The sequence below is a fragment of the Pelophylax lessonae genome (assembly GCF_965119305.1).
Source record: "Pelophylax lessonae genome assembly, chromosome: 3".
Classification (NCBI taxonomy): Eukaryota; Metazoa; Chordata; class Amphibia; order Anura; family Ranidae; genus Pelophylax; species Pelophylax lessonae.
Genome location: NC_138770.1, coordinates 71,382,961 through 71,395,907, shown reverse-complemented (window position 1 = coordinate 71,395,907; position 12,947 = coordinate 71,382,961). Strand labels below are relative to the sequence as shown.

General features: G+C 39.2%; 1 protein-coding gene across 1 annotated transcript; it reads left to right on the top strand.

The window, feature by feature from the left end:
• Positions 1 to 11,504: 11,504 nt before the first annotated feature.
• On the top strand, positions 11,505 to 12,437 carry LOC309550345 (olfactory receptor 5V1-like; the record flags this gene model as incomplete). Its single annotated transcript, XM_082250742.1, has 1 exon — positions 11,505 to 12,437. One exon carries the CDS (start codon positions 11,505 to 11,507, stop codon positions 12,435 to 12,437), a length of 933 nt encoding a protein of 310 aa, XP_082106868.1.
• Between the last annotated feature and the right edge of the window lie 510 nt (positions 12,438 to 12,947).

Here is a 12,947-nt window from a genome sequence, read left to right as displayed (position 1 = left end):
TTCTTGGCTGACAGTTGAATGTAAACAAATAATGGGGATACCTCAAAAAATTACATAAGATCCCCCCAAAATTCAAACAAGGTTCTTCAGATCTGGTATGAATTTTAAGAAGAACCCCATTTAAAAAGGCTAATAAATGGAATGGGGTTCCGCCCAAAATTCTTTCCAAGTTCTTCAGGTCTTGTAGGGTTATTTTGCGGGACCCCATGAAAAAAAGCTAAAAAATGGCATGAGATGTCCACACTCCATACCAGACCCTACGGTTCTAGTATAGATTTTATGAAAAAACGTCCCAAAAACCCCCCAACAAAAAACATGAAAAAAAAAAGCATGGGGTTCTCCACAAAATCCATACCAGATCATTTTCTGAGTATGCAGCCTGGCTGGCCAGGACACAGGGGTGCAAGTGTATGCTCTCCTCTTGAATCATAGTAGGCCACAAACCCTCAACATAAGGATTTGCCAGAGGATAAGGACAAGGGCCTCTTCCCCACAACCTTGGCTCAGTGGTTGTGGGGGTCTGTTGGTGGGGGGCTTATTTGAATTTGGATCCACCTTTCAAAATAAGGAGGACTCCCAGATACCACCCCCTATGTAAATCAGTAAACAGTACATAGCATGCTTACTCACTCACAAAAAAAATGCCAATAGTAAATAAACACAAACAGTTTTGGACAGGTCCTTTAATTAAAAAACATGGCGCATGTTGCAAACCTACTATCAATCATGTTGTCCAGTAATGCAGATCCATGTCAATTGAAGAAAAAAAAAAAACAGTTGCCCACCTACACTTCCAAAATTGTTGCTTAACTCCCTCCAAATGACATCTCCTCTTCCAAAACTGTTCCATCTTCCAAAACTGTTGCTTAACTCCCTCCAAATGACATCTGCCAAAGCAATGTAAACAAAGGAGCGGAGTCTCCAGGGTGGCCATATTGACCATAGTAAATGATATCATGTAGATCCCTGTTGCATCAATGATTGAATAAGGTCATATCCAAAATAGATAGATGATAAAGATAGCTGATTGTCAGCAGCATGTATGCACGTGGTGTGATTATCAGCATGCAACACTGATCACCTAAAGCATACGCTTTCTAAAAATGTATTTAAATTTTATTTATGTGTATTTTGAGTTTATTCAACAATTTCTGTGATTTTTTTTTTTTTTTGCACTGGTAGAGTGTTTGCAAGTTAATGTTTTTCACAGTATTGAATTAACACATGAGTTTGAAGTAAGTGGATAGCGCTGTGATGATATCACATGACTAAACCAAAAACAAAATCTTTAAAAAAATAAGTGCTCCAATTAACCACTTAAGCCCCGGAACATTTTACCCCCTTCCTGACCAGGGGTTTTTTTGCGATTTTTTACTGCGTGACTTTGACGGACAATTGCGCGGTCGTGCGACGCTGTACCTAAACGAATTTCACGTCCTTTTTTTCCCACAAACAGAGATTTCTTTTGGTGGTATTTGATCACCTGTGCGATTTTTTTGATCATGCGCTATAAACAAAAAAAGAGCGTCATTTTTGCAAAAATAACAATATTTTTCACTTATTTTTATATGAAATTCCCCCCAAAAAAATGTAAAAATCAAAATTTTTTAACATTTTCGGCCAAATTGTTTTACGCTACATATGTTTGGTAAAAAAAATCGCAAAAAGCGTATTTTGATTGGTTTGCGCAAAAGTTATCGCGTTTACTAACAAAGGGAAAGATTTTTGTCATTTTTGGTGTTTTTTTTTTAACGAGTAATGGCGGCGATCTGCGATTTTTTTGCGGTACTGCGACATTGCGGCGGACAGATCGGACCCTTGACTGACATTTTTGACACTTTTGGGGGTACCAGTGACATTACTGCAGTAATCAGTGCTATATATATGCACTGTTACTGCAAAAATGACACTAGCAGGGAAGGGGTTAACTGTATTGGACAGGGAAGGGTTAAGTGTGTCCTAGGGGCGTGATTCTAACTGTAGGGGGACAGGTCTCCTAGTGTAAAAACAAAGATCAACGGTTCTACATAGTAGAACCGTCTGATCTTCATTTTTACACAGGGGAGAATGACAGGCGGCTTTGTTTACATAAGCCGCTCTGTCTTTCTCCCGCTGTACCGGCGATCGTAGTGTGACCGGCGGACATCGGGTCCGCCGGTCACACGCCCACACTCCATTGTGAACGAGCCGAGGCGGGCGCGCGCCTCGGTGAGCGCGTGAGCGCGTGCCCGCGCGCTATTGGCTCTAAAAGGAGTGACAGGCGAGCAACGTAGACCTACGTCACTCTGCCTGGCCGGGGCTGACTGCCGCAGTAAAGATACTGTGAGCAGTCGGCAACCGGTTAAGGAAGAAGGCAATAAATGTGGGAGATAGTGAAGGATTGACATTAAATTGAATTTATATTTAATTAATGCATTTTTACCTTGTAAATGTTTGTTTCTCATAAAGCATGTTGTATACTTTTTGTTTTGTAAAGCTCTGCTGAAAGTTGTATTATTAATAATATTACACTTAGCCCCCGTTCACACTGGGGCGACCTGGTCGCCTGACACGTCGCCTTCCATAGAGAAGCTGCGGACCTGTTCTAATAGGAGCGACACAAGTCGCTCCGACTTAGAAAAAGGGTCCGGAGCTTCTTTGGAGCGACCCGGAGCGACCTGCATAGACTTCAATGTTATGAAGTCCATGCCGGTCACTCAGAGGTCGCGGTGCGAGCAGCGCGCCGCGACCTGTGAGGTCGCCCGGCAAAGTAGCGTCGCCCCAGTGTGAACGGGGCCTTATTATTATTATTATTATTATATGTTTGAGTTGATGCTATTCTTAAAGTAAATTTTTTTAAATTTTAATGTGTGTGTTGAGTTTTAAACAAGTTATAAAATACAGGGTAATATGTGCATATCCATCTATGTAGTCATAAAACATAAGTAAGATATAGTGTATAAATAAATAAATAAAAAGAAAAGTGGTGATCAAATCCCACCAAAAGAAAGCTTTATTTTTTGGGAAAAAAATTACTTTATTTTCTTTTGGGTACAGCATTTGTAAGTTAAAGTAAGGCAGTGCTGTATCGCAAAAAGTGGCCTGGTCATGAAGGTGGTAAATCTTCCAGAGGTCAAGTGGCTAGCGAGTGTTTTCATTTACTAGGAACTCATTCAGTATTTATTTATTTTTTATTTATTTCCAGAAGGTATGTCTGTCTTTTTCTATGAAAGGGTAATAGTTTGATTGGCCACCAGCAGAATAAAGTCTGACAGTTTTTATTGGAATTTACTGTATTTAGTGGGTTAATTAGTATGGAATGGCATTGAGAGGTTTTTTTTTCATCTAGATAACACAATTTGTTGTGAACTCTGTGGGGATGTAGAAACCTAGTGATTTGCAATATCCTGGGAATTTGTTTAAAAAACATTGCACTGTATATAATAAAAGATATAAAAGAGGATCTACTGACAGACAGACAAAACTATGTACAATTTTTAAACCTGTGAAACTTCTCTATCAAAATTGATCGGATGTACATATAATTTAGGAGTCAGGGAAGTCTCTTTTGTCTGGTAAAAGGTTGGCACAAGTTGCTTTGGAATAACCTATGGCAGCCTCCTATTATTAAGGCACCCCTAAAATTCCATCATCTCATATTTAAAGTTTATCATAAGCAATTTAAACACCATCACAATATCTCTGAAAATTAACTATTTGAAACATGGAGAGTGCAAAATCTGATGCAGCTCTCTATAGAAACCAATCGGCTTCCAGTTTTTGTGTTTTGTTTTTTGTGTCAAGGCTTAACCAGACAAGCTGAAGTTAGAATCTGATTTGCTACCATGCACAACTACACCAGATTTTACATATACACACACTACCGGTCAAAAGATTAAGAGCACCATAATTTTTCCAATTTTTAATGAAAGTTACAGTTTAAATGCAGGTGTCCCAATACTTTTTTTTTTTTTCAACATTCCATGTTTTTGGTTTAAATGTTTTTTCCATGTTTTTTTTTAAATTATACATGTTTGCCCATAGTAAGGGACATAGAGCAATAAGGTTATTAACAGAATATTTAACAAGGCATGATATCTAACATGTCATTAAGGCAAACATAAGTGGCATAGTAAGTAAACAACATACCATATACCATATTCATAAAGTGCGTCAAGCACTATGAAGAGATGCCATTGGGGTCCAGGGACTCTGCATCTGATTGAAATTGAAGATAGAACTTGTTCTAAGAGCTATAACTTTTTCATAGTTGTAGGTCAGCTTTACCAGAGCTACTAGCTCAGATACATTGGGTGCTTGTGCAGATTTCCAGAGTCTGGTGATGAGTGTCTTAGCAGACATGAGGATATGAATTACAATACTTTGTGGGTAGGTTCTCGATTCCTAAGTATAGTAAAGCTAGTGCTGGGTTAGGCTTAGTGAAAATCCCAGTAATTTAGGAAATAAGTTGGAAGACTTTATTCCAGTAGCCAGTACGACTTTTACAAGCCCAGAGTATGTGGGAAGAGTGCCAGTGTGTCCACAACCCCTCCAGAAAAGGGAGGAGTTTTCAGGAGAAAACTTTGCTAAATGGTATGGAGTTAAGTACCAGCAGAATAGAATCTTTTGAGACATTTCCCAATGGTTAATACAATGATTAACAGTCTGGGGATAGCAAATAGCTGTTTTTCCACTGGGCATCACTAAAAGTTTGTTGGAGGTCAGATTCCCACTGGACCATAGGAGGGGTCTTGCAAAAAAATTTTTTTTTTTTGGAGAGTGGAGTAGAACACTGAAATGCTTTTAGTTTTGGGATGATGACTTGTAAAAAATCTGCAGAAATGAGATTCAGTATAACTGCTATTAACGCATCTTTTACAAAGTGAGGTAATTGTGTTGTCTGGACCGATTCCAGAATACCACGAATTTTCAGGTTGTTTGGCGTGATCTATCTTCTAGGTCCTCTATTTTTGTAATATCTTCTATCTGTGCTGTGTGTGAGTCTACGAGGGTGTTATAGTTGTCATTAAACTCGCATAATGAATTTTCCACATGATCTACCCGATCCCCTAGCTCTTGGATCTCTGCTATGTGTTGATTGATGTATGTCACTATATCAGCATACAGTGAGGCTCTACGTGAGAGGAGCATGTCCTTGAGTGTTGTGTCTGATACTGGCTGACCAGTAGTAGGGAATGCCACAATTGCGTCTACAGTGGGAATCAATGGAGGTGAGTATGCCACTGAGCTGACTTCTCCCTGCACTTCTTCTTCACATTGCTGTGGGGGCACCCTGCGGGGCTTTGATTTGGCTGGGCTATTTAGGAAAGGAGTGGAAGCCCCTGAGCCAGATGCTGTGTTGTTTTCTTTGTTTGGGCAAAAGGAAGATGGTGCTGGTGCGGCCCCTAGAGGTTTGGCAGCTGATTGTGAGTTGCAGGACTGGCCACTATTCTGTTGTATCCCTCTGGACATTGCCGGGAAGAAACCTGACAACTTACGGGGCTGCGGCAGCGCTCTATTCTTTCGGGGTGTAGTTTGACACTACTCCCCCCCCCCTCCCCCGTGTCCCAATACTTTTGACAATATAGTAAATATGTATATGTACAGTATGTGTGGTGTGTATATATATATATATATATATATATATATATATATATATATATATATATATATATATATATATATTGGTCATGAAAATTATTAAAACAGATTCTGTGTGCTTCCGTGTATGTATAACCAAACCATGTTTTAGTTATAGATGGAGTGGAGGGTTAAAGCCTTTATTAGGTTTTAATTATTGTCTGTCTCCCTGCTAATGAAATTGATCCTTTCCACTTATTACTGAGGCAGAAAGTGATGGAAAATGCAAAAATGCTACAGTTGTCACCAATACAAGAGATGGGGGAAATCTTTGGTAGGGACACCTGTTCCAGTGCCAGATTTCTAAGATGGGAAATTGTCTTCATGTTGTGTTACTTTCCATGTTCCAGCATTTAAACCTTCTCAATTTTTCATTGTAGCTGGCACTCCATGATTTGTACTCTGTGTTGCAGGCATGATATGTAATGCATCACATGATGCATCGTGTGACTGATTCATTTATTTACACTTAGCTGGGATTGCTCTCACTGCTCAACCATATTGTCAAATAACCCCTGAGCTACAGAGGTGGTTGCTTACAATCTAAGCCTGCACCTGGATACTGAACCCCTGACCCAGCACCACCTAAGCCTCTGTATCATCCCAGAACACATCCACAGAGTGAATGAAGCAGAGGCAGGGAGATTCTTTCCCTGCAGGTCCTCAGGTAAAGCTTCCTTTCCAGAAAGGAGAACAGTGAGTTGCACGGTAGTTGCATCACCTAATCTCTGAGGCTACAGAACTGGAGTGCCTAAGCACAGGAAGTGTGCCTATTTTCTTGAGGAAATTAAGACAAAAGTTACATCTTTTGGGTATGGATTAGGCACTGGTAACATTTCTATTTTTTTTTTTTTTAAGAAAGTATGTTTTCGCCTTTGTGTTTTCAGGTCCACCTTCAATTATAATTTTAGACTGGAGCATGTTCTTGAATGATTTCACACAAGAATTAAGTAATATGATTATGCATTGGTAAAGGGCCAATGTTCATAAAAAGGCTCTAAAAAGGCTTTAAACCCTATATACATGCAAACAAAAACCATGGTAATGCATAATACGTAACATCAACATTTCTTATGAATGCAGCCACCATATCTATAGATTAGCAAGATGCGATATATTAATAGAGATGTCCCAAACTATTCGCCGGCGAACATCGCTTGTTCGCGTTCTACTCAGCGGGCGAACATATGCGATGTTCGGTCCGCCCCCTATACATCATCATTGAGCAAACTTTGACCCTGTACCTCACAGTCAGCAGACACATTCCAGCCAATCAGCATACCATCCCTCCCAGACCCTCCCACCTCCTATGAAAAAGCAAGGACAGCATCCATCTTAGATTCATTCTGAAGCTGCAGAGTTAGTTAGAGCAGGGGGAGGGCTGCTGCTGCTGCTGAATTAATAGGGAAATCATTAGCTAGGCCAGTGTTTTGTGTCCACTCCTGCTGTAAGGACAGCATCCTGACAGCACCCCAAAAAAGCCCTTTTTAGGGCTGGTATATCATTCTGCTTTTATTTATTTTTTTCTATATATATACAGACTGTACTGTGTGCAAACCACTCATATCGGGTGGCACAGTACCTTGCAGATAAAAAGTCATTTAATTTTTACCCTTTAATATAATTGCAGTTGCCTGCCAGTGTGTGTCAGGCCCACTGACTGAACTGTGCCCACTGCCAGTGCCCACCACTCATATAGGGTGGCACAGCACCTTGCAGATAAAAAATGAATTTAATTTTTCCTCTGTAATATAATTGTAGTTGCCTGCCAATGAGTGTCAGGTCCACAGACTGTACTGTGCCCACTGCCCACCACTCATATAGGGTGGCACAGCACCTTGCAGATAAAAAAAGTCATTTAATTTTTTCTCTGTAATATAATTGCAGTTGCCTGCCAATGAGTGTCAGGTCCACAGACTGTACTGTGCCCACTGCCCACCACTCATGTAGGGTGGCACAGAACCTTGCAGATAAAACATTCATTTAATTTTTCCTCTGTATTATAATTGCAGTTGCCTTCCAGTGAATGTCAGGTCCACAGACTGTACTGTGCCCACTGCCCACCACTCATATAGGGTGGCACAGCACCTTGCAGATAAAAACTTAATTTCATTTTTCCTATAATAAAAAAATAAAATTCATCCAGAAAAAACAGGAACTGGCTTTTTCATTCGAATTTCAGTAGCGCAGGGATGGTGATAACCTCTTACCAAATAAATAGGATGATAACATATACCAAAATATATGAATCAGATGTGATACATAAAAGCATGAAATCACATCAATAGGAGTCCATAAAGTCCATAGGTATAAAGTGCATAGAGCAATGAAAGTGCAAACATGAAGGATCACAGGTGCGACTTATGGGGACCACCCTTGCTTGCCACCACCACACAGTGCCGGGAGAAGTATCTGAAATTCAGACTCACTATAAATTTACCAGGAAGCTTTCCCCTGAAAAAAAAAAAAAAAAAAAAATTACCAGGAAATCTTCCAGAGGAGTCTTTGCAGCACAAATCAGAGATCTGGAGGAAATCTGATTTTACTATATTCTGTTGTTGGCTAGTCCATGAGAGTGGTTAGGCATAGGCGTCTGGTGAGTCTGAATTTCAGATACTTCTCCCAGCACTGTGTGGTGGTGGCAAGCAAGGGTGGTCCCCATAAGTCGCACCTGTGATCCTTCATGTTTGCACTTTCATTGCTCTATGCACTTTATACCTAAGGACTTTATGGACTCCTATTGATGTGATTTCATGCTTTTATGTATTTATGATTTTATGCTTATATTTATCACATCTGATTCATATATTTTGGTATATGTTATCATCCTATTCATTTGGTAAGAGGTTATCACCATCCCTGCGCTACTGAAATTCGAATGAAAAAGCCAGTTCCTGTTTTTTCTGGATGAATTTTATTTTTTTTTATATTTACTAATTTAAGTAGCAGCAATTTTTGTTATTTGTGTTATTCTGTCATGTTTGTGTCACCTGTATTTCCTAAAGTGCAGTGGATTACAACATCGTCTATTAATTTAGTACAAGTAGTAATATTTAAATATTTAATTTTTTCTCTGTAATATAATTGCAGTTGCCTGCCAGTGAGTGTCAGGCCCACAGACTGTACTTTGCCCACTGCCCACCACTCATATAGGGTGGCACAGCACCTTGCAGATAAAAAATGTATTTAATTTTACCTCTGTAATATAATTGCAGTTGCCTGCCAGTGAGTGTCAGGTCCACAGACTGTACTGCGCCCACTGCAAATGGACTGTTTGCGGTTGTTTGCGGTGCGTTAAACGGGGAGTTTGGTCTGTCAGAGTTTGGTCTGTCACTGTGAAGCGGGCGTAACCCTTACACTACCTGATCGATACAACATCATACCTGATCGTATACACACACTGGATGATTTAAAGCACGTTATTCCAAACAATTTAGGAATGTTAGGTGATTTATTCCCTTTATGGATTAAAACCTGACTCTGCATCAACTACGTAATTTTCCATGGGAGTTTTGCCATGGATCCACCTCCGGCATGCCACAGTCCAGGTGTTAGTCCCCTTGAAACAACTTTTCCATCACTATTGTGGCCAGAAAGAGTCCCTGTGGGTTTTAAAATTCGCCTGCCTAGTGAAGTCTATGGCGGTTCACCCATTCGCGAACATTTATGTTCGCGACATCTCTATATATTACAGGTTTGTTCTTGGGTTTAGATACACTTACGCCTCAAACCCTAGACATCCGATGATGAAATATTTTATCTGCTCACAAAGCAAAAGGCAAGATGATTTGCAAATGTTTTGATAACATTTTAAATCTAATATATTTTTTATCTCTAATGTTTTGTCTAATGATTATTGAAGAAAAATACAAAATATAAGACAATAATTTATATAAAAGTTACTTACACTATTCTTGTATTATTCTAAGTAGAATTTGCTTTATTTTAATAGATTTTATATGCAAATTTTAATCAGAGATTGTGTTATCTTCTACAAATTTGGAGTTATTGTCTACAAATATAATTTTATATTTTACATGGTATTACTTACCTTGCAGTTTTTTTCTAGATGCTGTCGTAATAAAACATTCCAGTATTACGTATAGTCCAATTCAGATTAGCTTCTATGTCTTGATAAAGCCATTATCGCAAAACATATTAACAAAATCTTTTAACCACTTGCCGACCGCCGCCCGACTATATAGTCGAGCGGCGGTCAGCCCCTCCCAGGCAAAGTGACGTACCGGTACGTCACTAGCCTGTGAGCCAATAGGGGGTGTGCTCCTGCCCCCGCTCGTACCCGAAGAAGCCAGGGCGTGTGACCGGCGGACCCGATGTCCGCCGGTCACTCGCGATCGTCGGGTAGAGAGGGAGAAAGGAAGGCGGCTAATGTAAACAAAGCCGCCTGTCATTCTACCCTGTGTAAAAGCACAGATCACTCAATCCTGCTATGTAGGACCGTTGATTTGTGCTGTTACACACACAGCCACATCCAATGACAGTAAGAAACACGCCCCTAGAGACACACTTAACCCCCCCCTCTCCAATAAAGTTAACCCCTTCCCTCCCAGTGTCATTTTTACAGTAACAGTGCATATGTATAGCATTGATTATTGTAGTAATGTCACTGGTACCCCCAAAAGTGTCAAAAATGTCAGTAAAGGGTCCGTTCTGTCCGCCGCAATGTCGCAGTAAGGCAAAAAAAAAATCACAGATCGCTGCCATTACTCGTTAAAAAAAAACAACAAAAATGACAAAAATCTTTCCCTTAGTTAGTAAACGCAATAGCTTTTGTGCAAACCAATCAAAATACGCTTATTGTGATTTTTTTTTACCAAACATAGGTAGCAGAAAACAAATTGGCCAAAAATTTAAAAAAAAATTTGATTTTTTACATTTTTTTGGGGGAATTTCATATAAAAAAAATGTGAAAAATATTGTTATTTTTGCAAAATTGTCGCTCTTTTTTTGTTTATAGAGCATGATCAAAAAAATTGCACAGGTGATCAAATACCACCAAAAGAAAGCTCTGTTTGTGGGGAAAAAAGGACGTCAAATTCATTTGGGTACAGCATCGTACGTCCGTTAAAGTCACACAGTGCCGAATCGCAAAATACCCCCTGGTCAGGAAGGGGGTAAAATCTTCCGGGGCTTAAGTAGTTAAGGAGTCTTATTTGCAATCTTCTTCTATATGCATTCTTATGATATGTTTGAGGTTTTTTTTCCTTTTTTTTTAAAGTTTTTAACAATACATTTATGCATTTATTGTTATATTTACTTGTGTGAGTTCTATGTAATATTTGGTCTACTGGGGGTTATGCATAAAGTCTCATTTTTTTATTTATGGCAACTATGTCATGAGAATAAGGCTACATTCACACCTGAGCGTAGCGTTTTTCGCGCGTTTTTTACCGCGATTTTACCGCGATTTTTGCGGCGTTTTTTACCGCGATTTTTACCGCGATTTTTGTGCAGGCGTTTTTAGATTGAATAGAGATCAATGGAAAACGCCTGTAATCTGCCCAAAAAGAAGCTCATGTACTTTTTTGAGCGTTGGGCGTTTTGTATACAGCTTCAAAACGCTCAGATGTGAACAGGGGCCATTGAAATGAATAGGATTTGTCTTGTTGGGCGTTTTGAGAGCTGATCCTAGAGCAGAAAAACGCCCCAAAAACGCCCCAAAACGCCTACATGTGAACGGAGCCTAACTGCTTACATGTTTGTGTTTTGTGTCCACAAAATGGACATAACCTGATAGTCTGTAAGTTTACTGGTGATTTATTTTCAGAATGAGGTTTTCCCTCATTTAGATCTTTTTATGTTGTCCCTAATTCCACAAAGTGGTCAGCTGTAGGTGAATCAACTATTATTAGAAGAGTGTGACCATGGCAGCTGAGAACCAAAGTACAGAAATAGAATTTATTCTACTTGGATTTTCAGACAATCCCAACATACAACCATGGCTGTTCCAGTTATTCTCACTTGTCTACATGACCACACTGACCGGGAACATTCTGCTTATAGTGGCCGTCAAAACAGACTACCATTTACACAACCCTATGTATTTATTTCTTATTAATCTGTCTATTTTGGACATCTGCTATACAACAATCGTTGTGCCCAGGATGCTACTAAATATTGTTTTGTCAGCAAAAACTATTTCATATACTGGTTGTGTTCTTCAAGTTTACTTCTATCTTTTTGTAGGTGAGACCGAGTGCATACTATTGGCTTTAATGGCCTATGACCGATATGTAGCTATCTGTAATCCCTTACGTTACAATGTTATTATGAACACCGTTTTCTGTACCAGGATGATTGGCTTGTCTTGGATGGCTGCTGGTAGCATAGCCTGCTTTGAAACATATTTTGTATGCCATTTAAAGTTCTGCGGACATGTCACCATTAACCACTTCTTTTGTGAAGCTCCATTATTACTTCAACTATCTTGTGGGGATATCTCAGTGGACAACATCATAAGTTTGGTTTGTGGGTTCATGTTGCTTCTTATTCCCTTGTGCCTCATCCTCTTTTCATATATACACATTTTCTTAGTCATTGTGAAACTCCCTTCTGGGCGATGCAAAGCCTTCTCTACATGCATATCCCATGTTATTGTGGTGACCATCTTCTATGGCACATCCATATTCATGTACATGAGACCAAGAAATTCAGATACCGGAGTGACAGACAAGATAGTGTCAGTGTTCTATACAATTTTTACACCAATGTTAAACCCTTTCATCTACAGCCTAAGAAATAAAGATGTTCAAAGGTCTCTTGGACAGTTGGGAAAGTGTACAATTGTTCTAAGGTGACAAACTGAACTGGATAAACCATTTGACAGCTGTTCATTGATAAGACGAAAAAATAAGAACTATCTCAAGCCAAGATGATCTATCTATCTATCTATCTATCTATCTATCTATCTATCTATCTATCTATCTATCTATCTATCTATCTATCTATCTATCTATCTATCTATCTATCTATCTATCTACAGTTGTATTCAAAATGATTCAACCCCCCCAATGCTGTAAAGGGTTTTAGGGAATTTAGTGTACATTTGTAATTGTATTCAGAATGAAATCCTACAAGGACTTCTTAAAGAACCATATGCAACTAAAATGACATCAATTGGTTTTGTAATACAGTAGTAAATGTTTATTTTGTGAATTTTTCATTGACACAATTATTCAACCCCTTAAAGACTACCACTCTGAAGAACAGAGGTTCATTGAAATGTTTTCAATCAGGTATTGAAAACACCTGTGGATGTCAGGGAGCAGCAATAAAGCCTAATAAGCACCAATTAGGCAGCTTTAAAA